Source organism: Lampris incognitus, chromosome 3 (genome assembly GCF_029633865.1).
Source record: "Lampris incognitus isolate fLamInc1 chromosome 3, fLamInc1.hap2, whole genome shotgun sequence".
In the NCBI taxonomy this organism is placed as follows: domain Eukaryota; kingdom Metazoa; phylum Chordata; class Actinopteri; order Lampriformes; family Lampridae; genus Lampris; species Lampris incognitus.
Window position 1 is genome coordinate 75,605,930 of NC_079213.1, and position 21,885 is coordinate 75,627,814.

At 43.2% G+C, this 21,885-nt stretch overlaps 2 protein-coding genes across 2 annotated transcripts in view; both read left to right on the top strand.

Annotated features, from left to right (window-relative positions):
• The first annotated feature begins 2,251 nt into the window (after nucleotides 1-2,251).
• scly (selenocysteine lyase) lies at nucleotides 2,252-7,799 on the top strand. The gene is made up of 13 exons (XM_056276255.1): nucleotides 2,252-2,373; nucleotides 3,409-3,516; nucleotides 3,962-4,071; nucleotides 4,167-4,267; nucleotides 4,414-4,600; nucleotides 4,746-4,873; nucleotides 5,737-5,892; nucleotides 5,989-6,095; nucleotides 6,210-6,246; nucleotides 6,478-6,561; nucleotides 6,774-6,876; nucleotides 7,047-7,122; nucleotides 7,221-7,799. Exons 2-13 carry the CDS (start codon nucleotides 3,425-3,427, stop codon nucleotides 7,372-7,374), a joined length of 1,335 nt encoding a protein of 444 aa, XP_056132230.1. The 5' UTR covers nucleotides 2,252-2,373; nucleotides 3,409-3,424; the 3' UTR covers nucleotides 7,375-7,799.
• LOC130109375 (espin-like protein) overlaps nucleotides 7,333-21,885 on the top strand; it is a 38,173-nt gene continuing 23,620 nt past the window's right edge. Inside the window, exons 1-11 of the mRNA XM_056276256.1 lie at nucleotides 7,333-7,464; nucleotides 8,304-8,629; nucleotides 9,365-9,555; nucleotides 11,333-11,519; nucleotides 11,721-11,903; nucleotides 11,994-12,125; nucleotides 16,953-17,120; nucleotides 17,435-17,579; nucleotides 17,750-17,922; nucleotides 18,044-18,208; nucleotides 19,028-19,989. Of these exons, the coding sequence (XP_056132231.1) occupies nucleotides 8,336-8,629; nucleotides 9,365-9,555; nucleotides 11,333-11,519; nucleotides 11,721-11,903; nucleotides 11,994-12,125; nucleotides 16,953-17,120; nucleotides 17,435-17,579; nucleotides 17,750-17,922; nucleotides 18,044-18,208; nucleotides 19,028-19,989 (2,600 nt within the window). The 5' untranslated portion in view covers nucleotides 7,333-7,464; nucleotides 8,304-8,335. The remainder of the gene's footprint in view (nucleotides 7,465-8,303; nucleotides 8,630-9,364; nucleotides 9,556-11,332; nucleotides 11,520-11,720; nucleotides 11,904-11,993; nucleotides 12,126-16,952; nucleotides 17,121-17,434; nucleotides 17,580-17,749; nucleotides 17,923-18,043; nucleotides 18,209-19,027; nucleotides 19,990-21,885) is intronic.

Consider the following 21,885-nt stretch of genomic DNA (forward strand, 5'->3'; position numbering starts at 1 on the left):
GTGGATGCTGTGCAGTCTAATGAGACGTACCAGCTGTTTCATGCGGAAGGTAAACGTAATACATATATTTATAGAAATAATAAATTATTGTAGCCCGTGGAATTAGATACCACACAGGACACAATTACTTCCGGGGTTCTTGTAGCTTTAATTTTATTGTTTGAACCTTCGAATGCAGATCGTTTTACTGAGTGCATAAATTCCTGTGTCTTTCAAGCAAACAGCTCATAAATGTTCACAGATGTGGCAAGTTTAACAGAAAAGATTTTAAAAGGAAAATAAATACAACATACAACATACGGTGCAAAATACGGCAGTGGACTATGTATGTTAAACAGGCTTTAACAAAGACATGTGGAACTTCCTGAAGATCGCGCAACTTCTCACTCTGTCAGTTACCTTTAAACAGAATTAAAACGCATATAAAACCTTTACATCCCAAATACAATGGCATGGTGTGGCTTTATTCACGCCAACATTACCTTGTCATGCCTGCAATGGCGAACAGTGGTCGACGGCTCGCGCCCAAAATCACCGAACATCAACTCCAGTAGCGTCTGAATCAAACCATCTTGTCAAATTACCGACATACAATATTGTTTGGAATAATGTTACAGGTATATTTCACAAGATATTTACCCTTACTTACTGCGGAGTCAGAGCACCGTCACACCGCAATCTTCAGGCGCTCCACACAAGAAAAAAAGAAAGAATACCCAAGATGCACTTGGATAACTTGCACGGAGTTACAATAAAAGTCCGCAACACTGCCACTTACTGGTCAAAACATGCAATGACAACCAAAACTATAAAAATACACTCACAATCTGCTTCACAATTTAACTACATCAAATGACATTTTACATGGCTTGACAGTGTAACAATTACATATATTAACAGTTAAACTATACTAAATTTAAGTGGAAAATCATTTAACATATTTAACAGATTTACCACCCGGCTACATTATGTATAAAATACATTTCATATACATTTGGCATACAAGGCAGGGGCGCTTGGTATACAGGTGGATACTGGAGGAACAAGGCTAAGAAGGACTTTTGAATATTTTTCCGAGTTTCACCATGTTTATTTCAAATAAACATGTCTTACTCCATTGGCAGATACTATACCAATGGAATAAGAAAATTGTATTTGAAGTTTGTTTTATTTGAAGTCGGCTCTGGCCTTCTGCTTTCCTCCTTCATACTTCTTATCCACCGTGCATTGCTTACACAACCTGCCTTGCTGGGTTGTGGGATCCAGTTTTGCCACAAATGCTCTAAAGCCAGAGAAAAGCTGAGAATATTGAACAGTTATGTTTGCAAGAGCGTCATTCAGCTCATGTTTTCTGTTGCCTAATAGAAAGGAATTTATTAGGTTTGTGTTGCAGTATGATGTTTCATTGAAATGTAGTTAAAAGAGAAAATGAGAGTAGGCCTACTTTAGTAGTATAAGGTAAGCCTTTAAAATCACTATTGTGGGTTTTGTTAAGTATGTGTGTAATACTGATATTTTCTTAGCATGTCAGCTGTAAGTAGGACTATAAACTGATGTTGAGGCCTACCTTGGTTATTGGCATAATCCCACCCGAGAGTTCTCATGGTTTGCCGTGTCAGCATTGAAGACATGTTATTATTATTATTATTTATTATGTCAGCTGTTGAGGACAGAGGAAGCACTGAACCTGTAAAAACATCAATATATAAAGTTAAAAAATCATTTGAAGGTCTTCAATTATGTATCTGTTATATTGCATTTTACCATGAACTTTGAGTTTTGTGTCATGTTGGTATAACCGCATTCGGGTTATACAAACATGATACAAAACTCATTGGTGGTGTAACCGAATAATGGTTATACCAACACGATACAAAACTCACTGACCATGGTATAACCTTAGTATAACCGTATTCGGGTGCAACAGCTCAAAATGTGTCCACACTTGGGATCTCTTTCTTGACGGCTCCGTCACACAACACTCAGAAATAATCAATCGATTCACTGCGCAACGACAATCCACTGCACGTCCCACTGCAACCCACAAACGATGCGTCGTTTGCGGTCGTTTTAAAAAGCTCTGCATCCCGCCACGTTTCGAAGCCCCACCTCTCCGACCCGAACCAGTCAGCTGATCCCGCCCGACTGAGGCGGTGAAGTGGCGCCTACGTCTTCACTCACGTGATCATTTCCAGACCTCGGCATACCGGCTGCGTTCGGAATCACCGCCTCAGAAAAAATAGCGTGGCGAGTTCTGCGCATGCTCCGGAGCCTGGGTGGAAGACGTGACATCACCCAGTGTTCAGAAGTCCACACTCAACAGATGATTTACTTGTCCAACTTACCCAGAGTATCTTCTCATCCGTTTACAAGGTCAGAGTCAGTAAAGTGATGCGGCTCAGAAAGTCAGCCTGTCATCGCAACACTGTGATGAATGTGATTTCCGCCGGATAAATGGCAACTCTACCTAACGTGGTTAGCCACATCTGCTAACATCTGGTTATGTCGCTAGCTCTGTCGGCCAGCTGCTACACGTACTTGAAAACGATTGTGGCTCAAACAGCAGTAAACGCCCTGGAAAAATGTTTACGTGTTCCCAACGACCTTTGCTGATCTTAACTGTTATGTCAAAGAAGGATGCATCAGTTCATCTGGATACAACGTGTATTGACAGATACGTTTCATCACTCAACTAAGTGACATTTTCAGTCTAAACTTTCATCCCTCATCTAAGTGATATCTTCGGTCTCAACTAAGTGGCATCTTCAGTCTAGACTGAAGATGCCACTTAGTTGAGTGATGAAACGTATCTGGAACGTTGTATCCAGATGAACTGATGCAATCTTTTGATGTTCTTACCTGGATTATTGAGCAGCGGCACGGTGGCGCAGTGAGTAGCAAGGTCGCCTCACAGCAAGAAGGTCCTGGGTTCGAGCCCCGGGGTAGTCCAACCTTGGGGGTCGTCCTGTATGGAGTTTGCATGTTCTTCCTGCGTCGGCCCGCTCCGGTTTCCTCCCTCAGTCCAAAGACATGAAGGCCAAGTTAATCGGCTATACTAAATTGTCCCTAGGAATGAATGAATGAATGTATGTGGTGTGTGTATGTCGGCCCTGTGCGATAGTCTGGCAGAATGTCCAGGGTGTCTCCGCACCTGCCGCTCAGTGGCTGCTGGGATAGGCTCTAGCATCCCCGCGAGCAGGATAAATGGATGGGAATGGGTGGATTATTGGGCCTGCGTCAAGATTAATGTTATGTATTTGCCTATTGTGACAGGTAACGCTGGCTGATCAATGAAAACAATCTAATACAAGTCCCAAGCAACCACAGACTCTCTAAACTAACCTAGTTAACTATCCACTTGACATGACACGTGTTTGCATCATGTTTATTAATTAAAGCGTTTCTCAGATTATTTTACTAGGTTATGGCTGATCGACCTGATGATGTCACCTTGCTAAAGGGCCATGCAATGGTTGGAAATACCTTGTTTCATCATTCAGAGATGAATGTGGACAGGTAGGGAAATTCAGTTGGATACAAAGCTAAAGCTAAATTGGTTTTTACCAGTGCATTTACTCGTAATCTGACTTGACTTCATGCAGCCAATGCATGAAGTCAAGTCACATTGCACGTCAAAAGAAGTTTGACTGTTTTACATGCTACACGTTTATCTATTCAACTGTTGTTGTTTTTTTTCCCTCAGGAGCATATTTAAAGATACAGGAAAATAAATGTTTCTTTGAAAAATGATGATACAAATACTTATGTATATTTTCGTGGCAGAAGGAATCCTATATTGGCCATAAAGATAATTTGCTCATTCTCACTTGTCAGCAGATGGTCAGGGCATCATTTTGTTTTAGAGACCAACCGCATGAGTTTGCTTATACCTATGCAGTCCATTTTATTGCATCTTCAATATAATGTAAGTTATGTCTCTCTTGTACCTTTCACAATACAGGATTTACATGGACTACAATGCCACCACCCCTCTGGAGCCAGAAGTAATCAAAGCTATTTCTGAGGCTCTTCATGAAGCCTGGGGAAACCCAAGTAGTAATTATATAGCAGGTGAAGACTTACGTCCTGCATCAAATACTTGTGAATTGACATTTAACTCAGAATTTGAACAGCAAAGCTCTGTATGATTTCCTTTTAATATCTAGGTGTCAATGCCAAGGCAATCATTAATCAATCCAGAGAAAACGTGGCAAGAATGGTGGGAGGTAAAATGGAGGACTTGATTTTCACTTCAGGTGGAACAGAGGTAAGCATTAGTATTTGGACATAACTGTGTTTTGAAATTGGCAACCTTATGTGTTGTCTAATAATGAATATTAGCAGAAAGTTTTAAATAGTCTCATGAGAACTCCAACACTTAGCATTGAGGCATGTGCTTAATACTTCTTTCAGGCCAATAACCTGGTGTTTCACACTGCCATTGAGCACTTCAGTAAGAGCTTCATGTATTCAGAACAAAGTGAAGGACTGAGAATTTACCAGAATGAAAGTGCTTGGCTTCCTCACATAATCATCTCCAATGTGGAACATGACTCAGTCAAACTGACAGCAGAACACCTACTGGAAGACGGCAAGGCAGGTAAGAGCCTGCTTCATATCTTAAGTCCCTTTTTTCCTTCAACTACTAGCAGAAAAAGCCTGTACTTCTTCTCATTCTTTCATTATTGTTGACCTTGCTCTGTGATTCTTGTCTTCTCAAAGACCAGTCATTTTTTTTTCCGCAGATGTGACTGTCATTCCTGTTTCCAAGGTGACGGCCCGGGTGGAGGTGGGGGACATCATTGCTGCTGTGCGTCCCACCACTTGTCTTATCTCCATCATGCTGGCCAACAATGAGACCGGAGTCATTATGGTAAAATTGAAAACAATCTGGGAATGCAAGCACTTTTTTTTCCCCCTCCATCTTCTGCACATTTCTTTCAAAGTGCCTCTAGACATGGGTTTATATGGATAAAGCATCTTGGTTGTTGATAAAAGGACAATTTTTGAGAAGTAATTATATGTAAGGGATGCACGTCGTTCCAAATTTTCATTCCAGAAGAGTCGCATACATCCATCCATCTATTATCCAAGCTGCTTATTCCAATTGAGGTCGTGGGATGCTGGAGCCTATCCCAGCAGTCATTGGGCAGGAGGTGGGGAGACACCCTGGACAGTCTGCTAGGCCATCACGGGGCTGACACATTCACACCTAGGGACAATTTAGTATGACCGGTTCACCTGCTCTACATGTCTTTGGACTGTGGGAGGAAACTGGAGAACCCGGAGGAAACCCACGCAGATCAGGGAGAACATGCATACTCCACACAGAGGATGACCTGGGATGACCCTCAAGGTTGGACAACCCCGGGGTTTGAACCCAGCACCTTCTTGCTGGGAGGCAACCACGCTAACCACTGCGTCACTATGCCGCCGAGTCACATACAGTAGCCGCAAAATAAATAAAGATTTTCAGGTCAAAGATTCTATGTAAACGGGGGAAAATATTTAGAGGATTTTTGATCAACATTCTTATTCAATCAACTAAATAGTTGTAAATCCTATTAAAAAACTATTGGCTCTGCTCACAGATTCCCCCAAAATATATCAAAAGTTGATCTTTCATGAATATGTTTCCATATGCAACACTTGATTTTGATCCCTCAGCAAAAGCTGATTTTGATAATGCTATATGAGTTCAACCTTCATTATGCAAAAACTACTTCTTCTTTCTAGCCAGTGCGAGAGATCTGCCAGAAAATTAAGTCTCTGAATAAGCAGCGTCCACATTCCAGAATCCTCCTCCACACTGATGCTGCCCAGGCTTTGGGGAAAATACAAGTAGATGTCTGTGACCTGGAAGTGGATTACCTTACCATAGTTGGACACAAGGTCAGGACTTTACAAAATGAAATACCATGTTTTGCCTAAGCAGTATTCATGGTAAAGGTAATTATCTAATTGGATTCTCTTTTACTACATTTCTAGTTTTATGCACCTCGGGTAGGAGCCTTGTACGTGAAGGGACCTGGAAACAAAACTCCCTTGTACCCAATGCTCTATGGAGGAGGACAAGAGAGGAACTTCAGACCGGGGTTAAGTTCTAGACTGTCTCACTGGAAATATCACTAGTAAAATACCACACATGGAACAAGTCACAAAATTAATATTTAGATGTTCAGGTCTAGTTTTTTTTACAATTTCTACAGCACTGAAAACACCCCAATGATCGCTGGTCTTGGGAAGGTAGGTGTGAACTTCCTTTTTTCTTGAATTTTGAAACCAAGTGTCAGTAGGGAACAACAGTATATTCAAATTTTGAATAACTGAAGTAAAACCCTTGAAGGCCCTAAAAGAGGAAGGGTTACATAGAAGATACTGATTTTATGTTGTTTAATTCAGACGCCAAATTGATGTCAGGTTTTTTTTTTTTTTTTTTTTTTTACCTGTTTCATTGTATTTGATTCATTGTGTCAGGCTGCAGAGCTCGTGACTGCCAATGTTTCGGATTATGAGAGTCATATGCGAAGTATCAGACTTTATCTGGAAGAGCGACTAAGGGTAGGTTAGTCTGCATGTGTCGTGAGAAAATAAACTCACACAAAACTCAATGGTCTTTGTATGTGCAATATTTATGACTGTGTCATGGTCTTTGTTGTGGTGGTTCTGGTATTGGATTTGATGTGAACCGTTTCCATATTTTGAACATAATGATGCTTGATTTACACAACATCCTTGCATGCCTGACATTTTTTGTTCGTTTGTGTTTTCAGGCTGTCTTTGGGGAGGAGAAGATCCACTTCAACAGTCATTTCCCTGGATCTGACATTCTCCCCAACACGTGTAATGTGTCCATACTCGGCCCAGCATTACAAGGTGAGATGTTTGTTGACTCCTTTCCTTCGCATGATGTGTTTTGGTCTGCCACTCTGGACAATGTCCCCTAACCCTATACCCATGCTTGTCGGAAGCAGGTCATGACCTGCACTGGGGCTATTTGTAAACTACAAAGGCTTTGAATGATTAATACCTCCCTTTTGCTTTAGGCCGCAAAGTATTGTCCAACTGCATGAGGTTGCTGGCCAGTGTTGGTGCTGCCTGCCACTCAGACAGTGGTGATAGGTAATGAGTACGTCTCTCACTTACTTTGCCTACGTCAAGACTCCAAATGTGTTAATGAATAAGCGAAATGGTTACTCTGTGTTGTGTCTGTCCATCAGGCCCTCCCATATCCTCCTGAGCTGTGGCATCCCCCCAGAGGTGGCCGCTAATGCCCTACGTTTAAGTGTGGGTAGGGGCACATCGAGAGCAGATGTGGACACTGTGGTGGAGGACCTGAGGAAAACTGTGAAACTGCTAGAAGCAATGAACTGATGGCCTCTGTGAAGTTGCCAACGTAGTTATGGAAAAGAGTGAGAATATATGGAATTGAGGGGTGCATTATCTGTGCTTTCCTTGAATCATGTAAGATAATTTAAATTTATATAAATAATTTAAAGTTTATATGTGCATATATATGAGGTGAATATACAAGAATTTATTTGAGCAGTGGGTGCTTTTTTACAGAAAATGTTGCATTTGTTGAGGAATGGAAAACCTTGAAGGGAATTGATGGGTGCTGGTTATGGATGGATGGATTATGAATTGTTTTGCACTGCTAAAAACGTCATCACCCTTTCTTGCTTGTCAGAACATAACACGGGTAGCTATTTAGCCACAGTAATAAATGTATTTTTACAATAAAACATTTACGTGCACTTTAAATTTGCTTATTTTCTGTATACCTTACGTAATGAAACCAGAGCTGATCACATTTAATAGTCTTGGCTGTAATCTTGCCAGTTTTACAGTTGACTCTGTTCATTCCCCACTGAGTCCAAGATGAATTTTTAAAATAGTTGTAAAAAATAACACTCATGGTAATCCACCATGCCTTGGCGGTGACTTCTCCCATTACTTAAGTTTCCGTGCTGCTTCGGTTCCCCCATCTCCAGTGAAGCACAAGCGTGTTTGCCAGCATGTGTTCACTGCCACACAAAGGGGAGCAGGAGGCCATGAGTGCTGCACCTCCACCCATCTTTCATTACCTTTCTATCTCACTGGGTCTGACTTGGCGCCTCTCTCTCCCACAGCCACGCAGGCCTGCTGGCTAGTGCTTGGGTGTCACTTTCCTGGCTTTGGGGGGTGGCAACAAGTGCTCGCATTTGCATTACCATGTGTGTTTGCCTGCCTATGTGTGTATGTGAGAAAACAGCTTGCTGGGGGTCCAAGGAGCTCCCGTAAACCTGCTCTCTGTGCCATAGTTCATCGATAGATCTGGGAGATAGTGGCAGGGATGGTTCTGCATAGGGCCATTCAGGCGGCCCGGGCGGGCAACCTGGCAGCCTTGAAGGAACTGGCCTCTTCTGGCCACCTGTCGGCAGACATTACCGATGCCCAAGGGGCTGGTCCGATGCACCATGCAGCACGATGTGGACGTCTGGACTGCCTGGGCTATCTGATATCTGAGCTGGGCCTGGCAGCTGATGCCCGGGCCTTAAACCGGGCCACACCGGCACATGACGCCGCAGCTACAGGTCACACTCAGGAGCTTGTGTGGCTGGTGGATCAGGGTGGCTGCAACGTTGAGGTGAGTGGCCAGTGGCTTTGGATCACACAGGGACATAAAACCAAACAGCTCAAAGCCACTAAAATGTCACAGTCCCTGCTTTCTTGTTATCTTTTACTGAGTTGTGTGTTAAAGAAATCCAAATTCAAGGGATGGCTTTAGATGATCATCTAAGCAATCCTCAAGTGCTCTTACATCACTGCAGTTGTAAAAGGTTCTGTAGAGTATCTTTTCAGATGTTTTACCAGCTGATTACATCATATGGTGTTGACTTACTTATTATCCTCTGGTATTACATAGCCACTGTAATTATGTCCAGATGGGTCAGGGGTTCTCCTCACTAGCGCTAGCTCCCATGTGATACAGTAGAGTCGACTGCGCCTGCCCCAGTGTTGATTTCTAAACCCAAGACAACCTCCTGACTAGAGAATGCAGACAGGTGCTCAAAATTAGACAACACATGTCTCATGTTCTATATTATCATCAGGATAAGTGGGGGCTCTCCATGAGAAGCTCTACTTGAAGCTTTTGAAGTAAGGTCGGATTTTAACGTTGGTGCCACTGCATTGAAAAGAGAATTCATTCATTTGCTTGAGTAGGTTTTATGGTATGGTTTGTGCATATGTGTGTGTTTGTGTCATTCTCATGACCACCAGGGTACCATGTTCTTGGTAGTCATGAGAATACTTCCCCACAATGAGCATGCAGCACCTTTTTTTTTTTTAACACTTAACTCATCGTTTTGGATGGTTTCAGGACAAGGATGCTGCCGGGGCCACTGCACTCCACCTTGCGGCTCGATTTGGTTGTGTTGAAGTTATTCAGTGGCTGCTATCTGTTGGGGGTGTGGCCGAGGTGGAGACAAACTGTGGAGCTGCACCTGCTCACTATGCCGCAGCCAAGGGGCACCTCAACTGTCTAAGACTACTGGTTCAACAAGCACCCGGGTAAGACAATGACATCCCTGCATTTACCGTGCAAGGGCCAGGTCGATATTCACTTTGAAAGAGCATTTCCTTTCGTTTAGAATTTCCCCAGATGGGGGTGTCCAGGTAGCATAGCGGTCTATTCCGTTACGTACCAACACGAGGATTCCGGTTTGAATCTCCGTGTTGCCTCTGGCTTGGTCAGGCGTCCCTACAGACACAATTGGCCATGTCTGCGGGTGGGAAGCTGGATGTGGGTACGTGTCCTGGTCACTGCACTAGCACCTCCTCTGGTCAGTCGGGGTGCCTGTTCAGGGGGGGGGGGACTGGGGGGAATAGCATGATCCTCCTACACGGTACTTCCCCTGGCGAAACTCCTCACTGTCAGATGAAAAGAAGCGGCTGGTGACTCTACATGTATGGGAGGAAGCATGTGGTAGTCTGTAGCCCTCCCCGGATCGGCAGAGGGGGTGGAACAGCAACCAGGAAGGCTCAGAAGAGTGGGGTAATTGGCCAGATACAATTGAGGAGAGAAGGGGGGGGGGAAAGAATTTCTCCAAACATCAACACCAAATCTGCTGTAAATTATCACATAGTCTCTGAATGACTTGGACTCATATTGTTTGAACTGCATACTTCAGGCTAAGCCCTATCTTTGCAGAATATATACAATGGACCTCTGGTGACCCGCAGAGTAAAACACAGGGTGTTTTTTGACAGTCTCTTTGCCATCATGTGACATGTGATCACACATACAGACCGTTAAACAATCTCATCCAGACTAGTCACCTGAGAACCCCAATGCAAACTTCACGCAAAGCATGCTGGGACGTCATAGCATAAATGATTCACTACACATGTTTTAACGTAGTGTTTTAGGTAAAGGGGCAAAGTCTTAAGATACATATACACTAATACAGCAATAGCAAAAATTTTTTTAATCTGAAATGTATAGGGTTTGCTCAAGACTACTGATGCTTCAGTTAAGTAAAATCTGTAACCTCATTGTTTGAGGTAGTTCTGAGTTGACCAAGAGAATAAATTGTATAGTGGGCAAATGAAGGGTCTAAGGATGTGTCGTTTATTGTCATTAACCGCAACCACTGTGTTTCGCTGTGTGAATTTAAAGCCCTCTGAGACTGCAACTGTGATTGAGAGCTATACGAATAAAGTTGGCTTTACTTAGGCTGCATCATAACATGGGTGACAATGCACTGGCCCTCCTGATGATGTCTGGACCCGGAGATAGGGGGAGGGGATCATGTGAAATGATATCCCTGTCCACTGAATCCCCTTTTCTCCTCACCTCTGAACTGAGACCAAGGTACTACATCAGCACAAGATAAAACCACATTACACGTCCACCCTTTCCATCTCCTCCTCACAGGAGGGCATGACTGCAATTTGCATGGCACACAGGGAGGTCACAGTGTCACATGTGACCATCAGCAGCCTGTGAATAATGGAAGACTTGAGGCTGTCTGTCATATGCCAGATCTCTTCACGTTACGTCAAGTTTGTGTGTAAATGTGTATGTGGCCCAGCTGTATTCATTTCATGTCAACTGTATTTAAAATACACAACTGCCACACCACAATAATTTCACCAATAACTTGAAATAAAAAGGGCAAATCATATTTTGTGAGATTTAAAAGAGTTTTGACATTACAGTTGTAATTAAGTGACCAGTAATTGCATAATTGATGGAAATTCTGGTCTGCTTTCTCCCCCACAAGATCCAAGATTAATAGTAATAATAAAAAAAAAGTGACCTGTAATTAACTTTGTCTTGCTACAGGTGTGTAAACAGCCAGACACGAATAGGCGCTACCCCACTGTACCTAGCTTGCCAGGAGGGGCACTTGCATGTGGCAGAGTACTTGGTTAAAGACTGTGGGGCTGACATCCATCTGCGGGCCCATGACGGCATGACTTGCCTACACGCCGCAGCCCACATGGGCCATCATGCCCTGGTTGACTGGCTGGTCAGTGGGAGTGGTATTCCTTTTTAGAATTAGGATAGAGCACCAGCTTTCCTTTAACTTATATAACACACACACACACACACACACACACACACACACACACACACACACACACACACACACACACACACACACACACACACGCACATAGTCATATAGTCAAATCAGCACTTTGATCATGATTCATCAACCCTTTATCAGGTCACCTTCACAGATGTGAGCCTGTCCTGCCAGGACAGAGATGGAGTGACTGCTCTGCACTTTGCTGCCAGTGGAGGGCACTATTGCATTGTGGAGAGGCTGCTCCACCTGGGTTCAACGGTCATCAAGGATTACTGGGGTGGCACCCCATTGCATGATGCTGCAGAAAATGGAGAGCTGGAGGTTAGCTATCACTATGACTTTATAAGAAAATTAAGATATCCCTGCTGTGTGCTCGTTGTATGATTACTGCTCATCCATCCTTTCCATCAGTGCTGTAAAATCCTCCTGGCCAATCACGCGATCCCTTCAGACCAAGATATTGATGGATTCACAGCAGCAGACTTGGCTGAGTACAATGGACACCATGAATGTACCAGTTTTCTCCGTGCCATGGAGAGAAACGTAAGAACTCCCTTTTTACCTGTGTTTTATTTTGCACATTTTCATGGTGACCTGTCTGCATTGCGCAGCTGTTTCCTCTAGCATGAGAATCAAAGCCGCAATGTTGCCTGAGCATAGCAGACCTCTTGAAGCTCGCTGCTTTTCATTTGTTTTAATTTGTGACACACATTTAAATCAGGTCTTCCCTATGCCACAATTGTTCTCTCCACTTATGCTGAGTGAATAACCCTTAATGGAAGAGACCCAGAAAGTGGAGCACAATTGTATTGGTGTTTAATTAGGCATTACGGCTCATTACTGTGTCTATGAACACGAGCAGATTGGTCTCATCTTCTCAGGTGCCACTGAGGACCGTCTCAGATTAGCTCTTTTGTTTTGTGTTAAACACAACACACCTTGATTTGACTAATGAATATTTCATTGACAATGCTTTGCTTGCACTGGTCTTTCCTTATGAAGATAGGAGTAAGTTGGGTCAAATATTTGTATGCTCATCTCAAAGAAGGGAAAAGGGAGTTTGCTGCATATAGCATATTTTATTACATTTATTTGTTAGACTTGTTTCACCTTCAAAGGGAAAAATAAGTATTTTCCCTCCAGTGTTACTATTTCATGCTGAAATCTGAGCATTGGTTAAGTTTCTTTTCAAATCGCAAAGAACGTATACCTTTGGATGAAAGAGCCCGTGGGGACCACCCTGTCAGCAAACTTGTCGAAGCTTAAAATAATGGCCTGTTCACTTGCGAGATGTGGGTCTTTTTTCTGTATTCCACTTCAGCTGCCCCGGGCAGAACGAGACGCATAGTGTACGGCGTGCACAGTGATGTGCAGAGTAACGGAAGCTGGCAGCCAATAGAAACAATGAATAAGTCAGCAGAGGAGAGGAGTACTCACATGGGAAGAGGCTGATGATGGGGAGCCAGTGAGGCTTGGCTGCTGCGCTACTTCAGAAATAATCCTCCATCAACAATGGAGAGCTAATTAGCAGAGGGACCGCTGCAGCATCGAACGCAGCTAGCGCCGCTGCCAGCTAAGGGCCTATCAGTTACTCCTCTCCAGTGGCTCAGGTGGAAGGCCCAGGGGCTGAGCCCGTTATGAGATCCAGGAGCTTAAGTTTCAGCGTTTTCACCATTCTGATGGCGTGGAACTGGCAACTCTATCCCTCAGAGAGCCTGGAGAGCAGGATGTCATTGGCTTCAAACACACGTTTGATTGTGTGTCATGTTTTTTTCCAAGGCTTGGAAGTGCGATGATTGTCACTTCTGGATACTATACAACGTGGTAGCAGACTGTGCAGTGTATTATGTTTCTTGGCAGTGAATGTTAGATGGATGAACTGAGAAAGGATGTTAACAACAGGCTCATATGATAGAGTGCCTGAAATGAGGCTTAATTTTTTTTTTCTAAATCCATCCGGGTTTCATAATATTTGAAAAATAGCCTGTGCGTGCTTTGAACTCTGCAGTGCCAGAGCTGGGTTGTTGAAAAAGACTTGTTTTAATTACATTTCTAATGCTGTCGAACGTTTGTAAAGTACCATGTACCACACAGGGTTTCGTTGGCTCTAAAGTGTCAGTCAGATAGTCTCATTTCCGAGCAACGACCCAAATGGATTGTTTGAGACAGTGACCGGAGAGTTGCGTGTTTGGCTTTTTCGCATGTTTGATTGCTCACAAAGAGGTCACACTCCTCTAGTGTTGCCAACTGCTCTTCCTCATCGTGCCTCTCAGAAACAGCTGCATTCAAATAAACAATACATGGCGGGAGGTTTATCTTACACACATTTATGTCTCTTGCTCTTCATTCACTGCAATCCAACAAAGACATTGTTGTCAGAGAGTGGTATTTTTAGATCACTTGCATGACTCAGACAGAATGTCCTCCCGTTCAATCGCAATGTTCTTTTTGGACCTTCTTTTGACACCTTGTTTTTGTTTTGCTTTCTGTGGGGAATAAGTGCATGCTACAGTGTGATAGTTCCTCACGATACATGTCTGTGTATGAGGTGGTCACAAGTAGGATGGCTCATGGTAGTCTTTCAGCATTGTCACCAGAGAGTGCTTAATTCACTTCACAAGGATGAAGGAATCTGCAAGCATGCTTCTCATTAAACCCTCATTCTCCCACATTAAGCTTGTGGATATAGTTACCTAAAATTTTCGCAAAGCCTTGCTGGATTATGCTCAAACGTAGTTCCAGTTGAAAAGGCTGGTATTCATAGCCCAACAACATCAAAAAGTTGTATTTGATGTCCCTTTCTGATAGGATCCAAAAAATATGTAACAGCAATAGGAGTCAAAACACACCAAGTTGCCCTCATTCTCTTTCAGCCAGGGGGTCTTCTTGTTTTTCATTTCTTTCATCTAGGGATACTGGCACACGTCATTTTAATCTTAACAAGGGAAGTGAAAAAGGTATATATATCAAGAAACTCAGTAGATTGCTGGATGACTTGAGTCACTTGATCCTGAGAATGTGGCTCCAGTTTGTCACAACACCCATGCAGCTTCATGTCGAATGAACCATGGGTTCACACTAATGAGTTGGTGTGATATTAGAGACAGTGTTTATCTCAGCTCTACCTGGTCCCATCCACACATCCACTGTCTGAATTTCCTAATTATCAATCAAAGTCCTGCCTTCTGCCCAGGTTGGAGCTAATGGTTGAACATGATCAATGTGTTTCCACAGTTGTATTACACTAATCATCTCACTGAGACTTTGCCAAAGAAAAAATGATGCATTAGCTTCCTCGTACAATGGAGCGGAGTGGAAAAAGCACCTGAACACACTGGATAAAGTGTCTGTTTTCCAGCTGCTTTGACAGCCTTCCGCTGATACCCCCCTTTCGTGCAACAACATTGCCATTGGTTTGTCCGTGCATTAGTGACATTACCGGCCATCCTATCCTTTCCCTTAATTATTAACAGCATTCTCCGATCAGAGTTTATTGTTTATTGCCTGGCGGCCCTTGGCGACTAGTGTAGTTGTTGATGATGGTGTCAAACGAATGGTGGGTGATCGTCAGATAGGGTCACATCCTCAATACTGGGTGGCCACCTGGATACTTGGCTGGACAAGGCAGTGGCCCTAGAGAGCCCCTCTCATTTTATTGGTCCTCACAGAAAAAAAAAGATTGAGACAAGGTTAGTAAGGTGTAAGGGTGATGTATTGGTGATTTCAGTATTTTTCCTTTTTTTGTTACTTCTTGTTTAATTGATAGTGATAGAGATTGAATGGAAGTTTTTTTTTGTTTTGCTCGTCTTTTTAAATTCTGGGAAACTGTTTTAATAGTATGGGAGATCTGTCAGGCTGAGTATTCACTTTGGTATGTTGGATGGCAGTTTTTGTTAAACTCATGAGAAAAACTAACAGAAGAGTTGATTTTGCAATGTTTTAGTTATTTACTGGTATGCTACTCATTGCTGGTCATGACCTATTCTCAAGTTGTTTTTATTAGATCATGGGCGTGCTACTGTTAAGATGATTAAGGAGGTTTTTTTAATGTTGGATATGCTTTTCTTTCTGTGGGTCTTGGACTGGACTTGGGTATGGAGTTTTGATCGTTGCTTTTGTAAAGGATCTATAACAGTATGATAAACTCCAGTGAGACCAATGAAGAGTCATTTCTGAAAAATGTTCAAATATTTACAAAATCTGCAATAATCTGATAAAGATCTTTTTCTTCTTTAAGACAGCTTTGTGTTGAGCATCCAAATGTGGCTGGTTTTGCAAAATACCAAACAGCTACAGAGAGTGATTGTGTGTGTTGGTTCCTATTAGACTCACAAGTATCCATCTCTATAGTGAAGGCAGCCACATCACTGAGATTGTATGAAGGTGTGAGTGGACATGTATTTACATTTAAGTGTTCTGTGTATAATGTATACCTACTGTATACATTCCACACCACAATTTATCATCAAAACACAAGTATTTTGTATGGGAAAAGGCTGTTTTACTGATGGATTCCAGAGCAGAAAGTAGTGAAACACAATGTTATTTAGATAAGACATGATATTCTAAAATCATTTTCAGTCCGTTTGGCTTTACCCACTGAGACCACAGATTACTGGTACTGTATGCCTGTCATTGTGACAGTGGTAAGTAACTGTTTGTGAGATAACTCATGGCTCCTAATCTGTCCAGATCAGGGTCTTTGTGGCCTCTGATCGTTGAAGAGAGGATTCTGGGCAGAACAGGGTTAGGCTATCTAGATCAGTGTGGCAATTGTACTGGGGGTGCTGATGAAAACCAAATGCTCACTGGCCACTGGATCTAATTAAACACACACACGAACGAATGCGATGTAGCTTGGAGGACGTTGAACTGTTACGAGAAGGGTCACTAAGGAATTGGATTCCACCCATTCCCAGCCCCCTGTTTATCTATTTAGCTATGTATTATACAACTTCTGGGAAGTTTATTCCTTCGCCTGAGCAATGTCACAGCATATTTTGTACTGTTAAGACATCAAAGTACCACATGACAGGAAATAGTGAGGACCACCTCATGGAGACAAAGCATAACAGCATGTGGCAGCATATTAGCCTTTGATGTTTTGCTTCTAATAATGTCCTTACAGGGCTAAATTTGATGGTATGGATTCTGCATGAAGTCAGTTAAGACAATACAGGTTCATTAAGGGGATCTAAATGCTTCCATATATTCTGCATCCGCCCTGCGGTGGTGTGAAATGTTGCCATTGTAGTCGGGGTTGCTCGGTTTCCCCTGCAGTCAATATACTTAATGAACGACAGCTCAGATGTGTTCTTCTGTTTTCCGCTAGGGGTTTCAAAATGTATCTCTGTCTACTGTTTCGACTAGTCCTTTTTGGCAGATAAGCCCATTGAGGGGACTGAATCAGTGAGAGAGGAGGAGGTCAAGGAAAAGCCAACTTCGTTGTGGCAGCCCAGCAGAGAGGACTACTACCAATGCCTGAGTGACACATGCAGAGGGAGTCACAGCAATAGCAGACAGATGGAAAGTTTAAAGGTGAAGACTGCACTGTGCTTTTCAGTACCTTCTCTAAACTTTAATTTGTTGATCAAAGAAAGCTGAATCAGTTCATCTGGATACAATGTTATTGACTGAAACATTTCATCACTCATCTAAGTGGCCTCTTCAGTCAGCCTGAAGAGATCACTTAGATGAGTGATGAAACGTTTCTGTCAGTAAACATTGTATCCAGATGAACTGTTTCAACTTTCTTTGATTTTCTTACCTGGATTATTGAGCATGTATAAAAACATTTAATTTGTTGAGTCTTCATATTGTTATCCAAAGTGATCCTCTGTTCTCCCTGCCAGCAATCAGAGAATGAGGAGCCCCCCCGGGCACGGTACCCTCGGCTACATCTCGCACCTCATCTTTCCCCATCTTCGTCCAGCACACCTGTCCAGCCAGAGAAATCCCCAGCCTGTAGAATAGAGCAGGTTCAGATTGCAACATCTGGTGAGTGAGCCACTCTGTTTTATCTTGGCTAATTTAATCAGTCGTTTTTACCAAGCAAAAATGGCAACCTTTACAGTACAGCTGTCATGAATAAGTGTTTGTATTTGTGTTTAGAATATGTAATAAATTATGCAATAATAAGCAGAGACCTCTGATGATTTTCTTTGCAGTTATTAAAAGTTTCAGTCAGACCAAAGTGACTGGAAGTGAGAATAAAGTCCCCTCTGATAAGAGGATACTGCCTGATGCGAAACTCCTGGCTGAAAAAAACCTTCTCGGTGACATGAAATCCATCACATCCTTGAAACGGTCAGGGATATCAGGGGCTTTTACAGGACAAACAGTATGTACAATAAGCCTGCCTGTTTCTTACCCATCACTTGCCTGATTGCTTTTTTTGGCCAATATCTCAATTTTTTTAAAATGCTGATCTACAGTAAATTATTGCTCTGTGCCTTCTACAGAGTAAGATGGTAGTACTACCCACAGAGGAAGCCAACCTGGCAGACATTGACTACCTCGTCCCTACCCATGATGAGAGGGGTCGTCCTATTGCTGAGTGGAAGAGGCAGGTGATGGTGAGGCAGCTGCAGGCCAGGCTACTGGATGAGGAGGATCAGAGAAGGAAGGTAAGGTCTACTTTATTTCTTGGCATGATATATATTTTTATGCTACATTAAAATGTCATTTGTACATTCAGCATGGGGGTACTGGTATGGGGTACTCAGATACTGTAGCAGAGCTATTACAGTTTAGATGAATTTCAGGGTTCCCACGCGTCCTGCAAAACCTGGCAATATTTATACTAATTTTCCACTTATGGAAAACACCTGGAACATTATAGAAGTGATCACATTTCCTGGAAATATTATTGAGGTCATGGAAAATTCTAAAATTGGGTTATAAAATCATATTTTTACCCACTGAGATAGCATATTTTTAACTGCTGAGCTCAGTGCTTGAACGTTGGGCTGTGTAATCAGCGATCAGCTAAAATTTACAAAGTCCATTTAGAGACTTTTCCAGGATTCCACTGATAGTTAACACTGAATAATATAACCTTTCATGAGCAGCATTTGTTATGTATATCTAGCTGTATATCATTTTCATGGAAAATGTCCTTGAAAAAAGAGTGGGAATGTTGAGTGGAGACACTTGAAAGTCACTATGCACGAATTTGTTGACAATGTGCAAAACACATGAATCCATTTTCATAAAAAACCTCCGCCTCATTTGTTGTCAATTGCATGTATAAAATAAATGAGCACAAATAGTATATTTAGATATCAGTTATCTATATTTGGATAACTGGTCAATACGCTTTTCCAAGGTTTGGAAGTGGGCAATTCTTCTGGATCTTTACAGTACTTTTCACCAAGCCATTTGAAAAGGGCTTAAGCATGTCACCTGCTTCTTATTTATTTCAATGATATTTGCCTGTCTTACAGGAGAATGGAAGCAAATATGCCAAGGTCAGCTGGAGGTACTCCCAGGCCCACAATGCCATCCTCGGCCCGTTTGGAGAGCTGCTGACCGAGGACGACCTCATCTACCTGGAAAAGCAAATTGCAAATGTGTCCATGCAGAAGAACTGTGAGGGCTATGAGCTAGAGCTTGCTCGTCTGGCTGAGGAACTCAGGCACATCCTTCCTGCTCCAATCGTCAACATCACTGTCAACACACAATTCAGGAACTTCTCTAGCCAAGTCCCTCTGCCTGTGTGGTGCAGCCGCATCTCAGGCATTGTAAAGAGCATGTCGCTGCTCATGACCAATCTGACAGACCAGCCCTACTGCAAGATGCCCAACACAGACCTGATAACAGTCTTTTCCCAGACGCCAGACAGACTGAATTCCACCAGAGGACGCAGGGAGAGGATAGTGGATGAAATTCATCAGTTTGGTGTGTCAGTGAGTAATCTAAAGTCCAATTTTGAGAGTCAGAATTTCCCGCTGTCAGACAACACAGAGGAGGCTGTTGTGTTAAATTCTCCCATGCAAGTAGATGCTATAGAGACAGATAAAAAAGATAAAGTCCTGAATCATGTCCCAGAAATGGACCAAAACAGCCACTCTGGCATTGACTACAGTGAGAATGGGCAAGATGTCATAGAGACCACCAGTCTTCGAAAGGAGCGTATAGTGGTCTTGTTCCTGGGCCACTGGAAAAAGTCTGCCTACACCGTGACACTGAAGAGTAAGGATGCGGCAGAGAGGAAGATGAGTGGCGGTGAGACCAGCATCATTGACAAGTCTGGGTCAGAGTGCCAGGAAAGTGTGCAGACTCCCCACTCTAAAAAGATGATGAACAGCTCTCTGGGACAGTTCTTCAAGCAGAGGAGTGCTGTCAACAAGATGTTAGGGAACTGGAGGAACATGATCTCCAGTGTTCCCTCTAGACAGATCCGCAGGTAGGCTTCCTGTATGTCTACAAATATTCGTGTTTATTTTGTTTGTTTTTTTATCATAAAGTAAGCATAAACACATGATTAAATTACAGTTAAGAAGACAGATCAAGTGGCAATGTGATTTTGGAAGCCAATGCGGGAAGTGCCTTAAAATGCAGGTTCTTGTAATGGCCGCTAGATGCTGCCTCCAAAAAGATTCCAGTTGTATGGAAGTCTGGGAAAAAGCCCAATTTCTCTCTAGAAATACAAGGTCATTAACATTTTTCCACACGATGTAAGGTCTCAGTAGCATATTTGACTTTTTTTAATGTGTGTATTGGTAGAGATTCTGAAAAGTATTGTTCCATTAAGAAACCTCTCCGCGCCAGTATAAGGTGAGGACACTCACAAAGCCACAGACACGATCCAGTAAGTGCATAGATGATTTTACTGAATGATGTCAAGGTAACAAGAGAGAGACATAGACAACCCAAGTACCCCAAAAGTACACAATACATTCCTGGTGCCACCCTCTTTTCCAGTCCCAAAACCCATCCATAAAAACCATAAGGCAACTCAAAAACAGTGTAGAAAAACACCACTAAGGGCACAAACAATACAAAGGGTGCAGAGCATAAGGCACTATAGGATAGAACAGTAACAGAATCTGAAACATGCTGCAAAGGCAGAACACACAGACCCTGAAGGAATTATGGGAATGTCCAACTATGGTGTGGAGGAATGAACAAGAAAGCTACAAAGCAACAAAGTCCTTCAACCACATGGGAGGCCTGCGGGAGCGGCTGGAAAGCCGAAGAGCCCCACCTGTATGCAAAATAGTTCCATGGGTTTCTTCATCATGCTGATCACTAACTGGACCAGCAGAGGGTTCGTCTTGAGGAAGAGAACTGAGAACCCCAGTGGGCAAAAAGGGTGCTGGAGCAGGCTCAGCTATGGCAGGGAGAATGTTGGGTCCCGGGGGAGGGGAGACATCAGGATCTATGCCAGACGTGTCCTCGTCTGCATCATCACATAAGACCACGTCAGGAGTGTCACTCGCCACCTGGTAGCAATCACTAAATCTAACCCTGTACGAAGTGCGACGGAGTTGGGTACCTGTGAACTTCTGCACGTTGCACCATTACCCTTCAATGCTGATGACAAGGTATCTGTCTTGGGCTCTAGACTTATTTCAATCACTATAGAGATATACAAGGTCACCAGGACGGACTATGGAAGGCGATGCAACATGACCAGTGGGAGCTTTGGCTTTCATGCTATATGGATGATTGATCAAGCGTTGTGCACGCTGCTGCATAATGATGTCCCAGTCGTTGATAGGCAGCTGACTGTGGGAGAACTGGTCCCTGTGTAATAGCATCTCACGGGCAGACAAACTGCAGGATCTGATGCGGCTGTTCAAGTGGGCAATGGCAACTGACAGAAGCAGGGAGGTGACAGCTCTGCAATTTGGCTCAAGACGCAGTATTTTGCCCTGGAGCTCCTGAATGGCCTTCTCAGCGACAGGATTTTTGTTGATGTTCTTAGCATTGCCGACCTCAACAGTCAGCCTATGCCTGGCAAGTGCCATCGCCACCCAACACCACAAAGCCAGGAGCCGGGTCAGTTCTAATCACAGCAAATGGACCATCCAGCGGCCACAAGCCAATACACAAGCAAATCAGAGCATCACAAAGGGTCTGGTGCCATTCATCTTCAATGAGAGTGGATGCCGTGAAAGAGGTGACACACTCACGGACCACAAGGATGAGCTGGCACTCACGTTCGAACACATCGGCTGCAAAGGATGCACCGATGATGACTGTCGGATCACGCTGACTGGTCCACCACAAACGCAGCGACTTTCTTAAGTGCAGCACAGTGGTGACAACCCTCAGTGACACATTGGATGGCAGCATC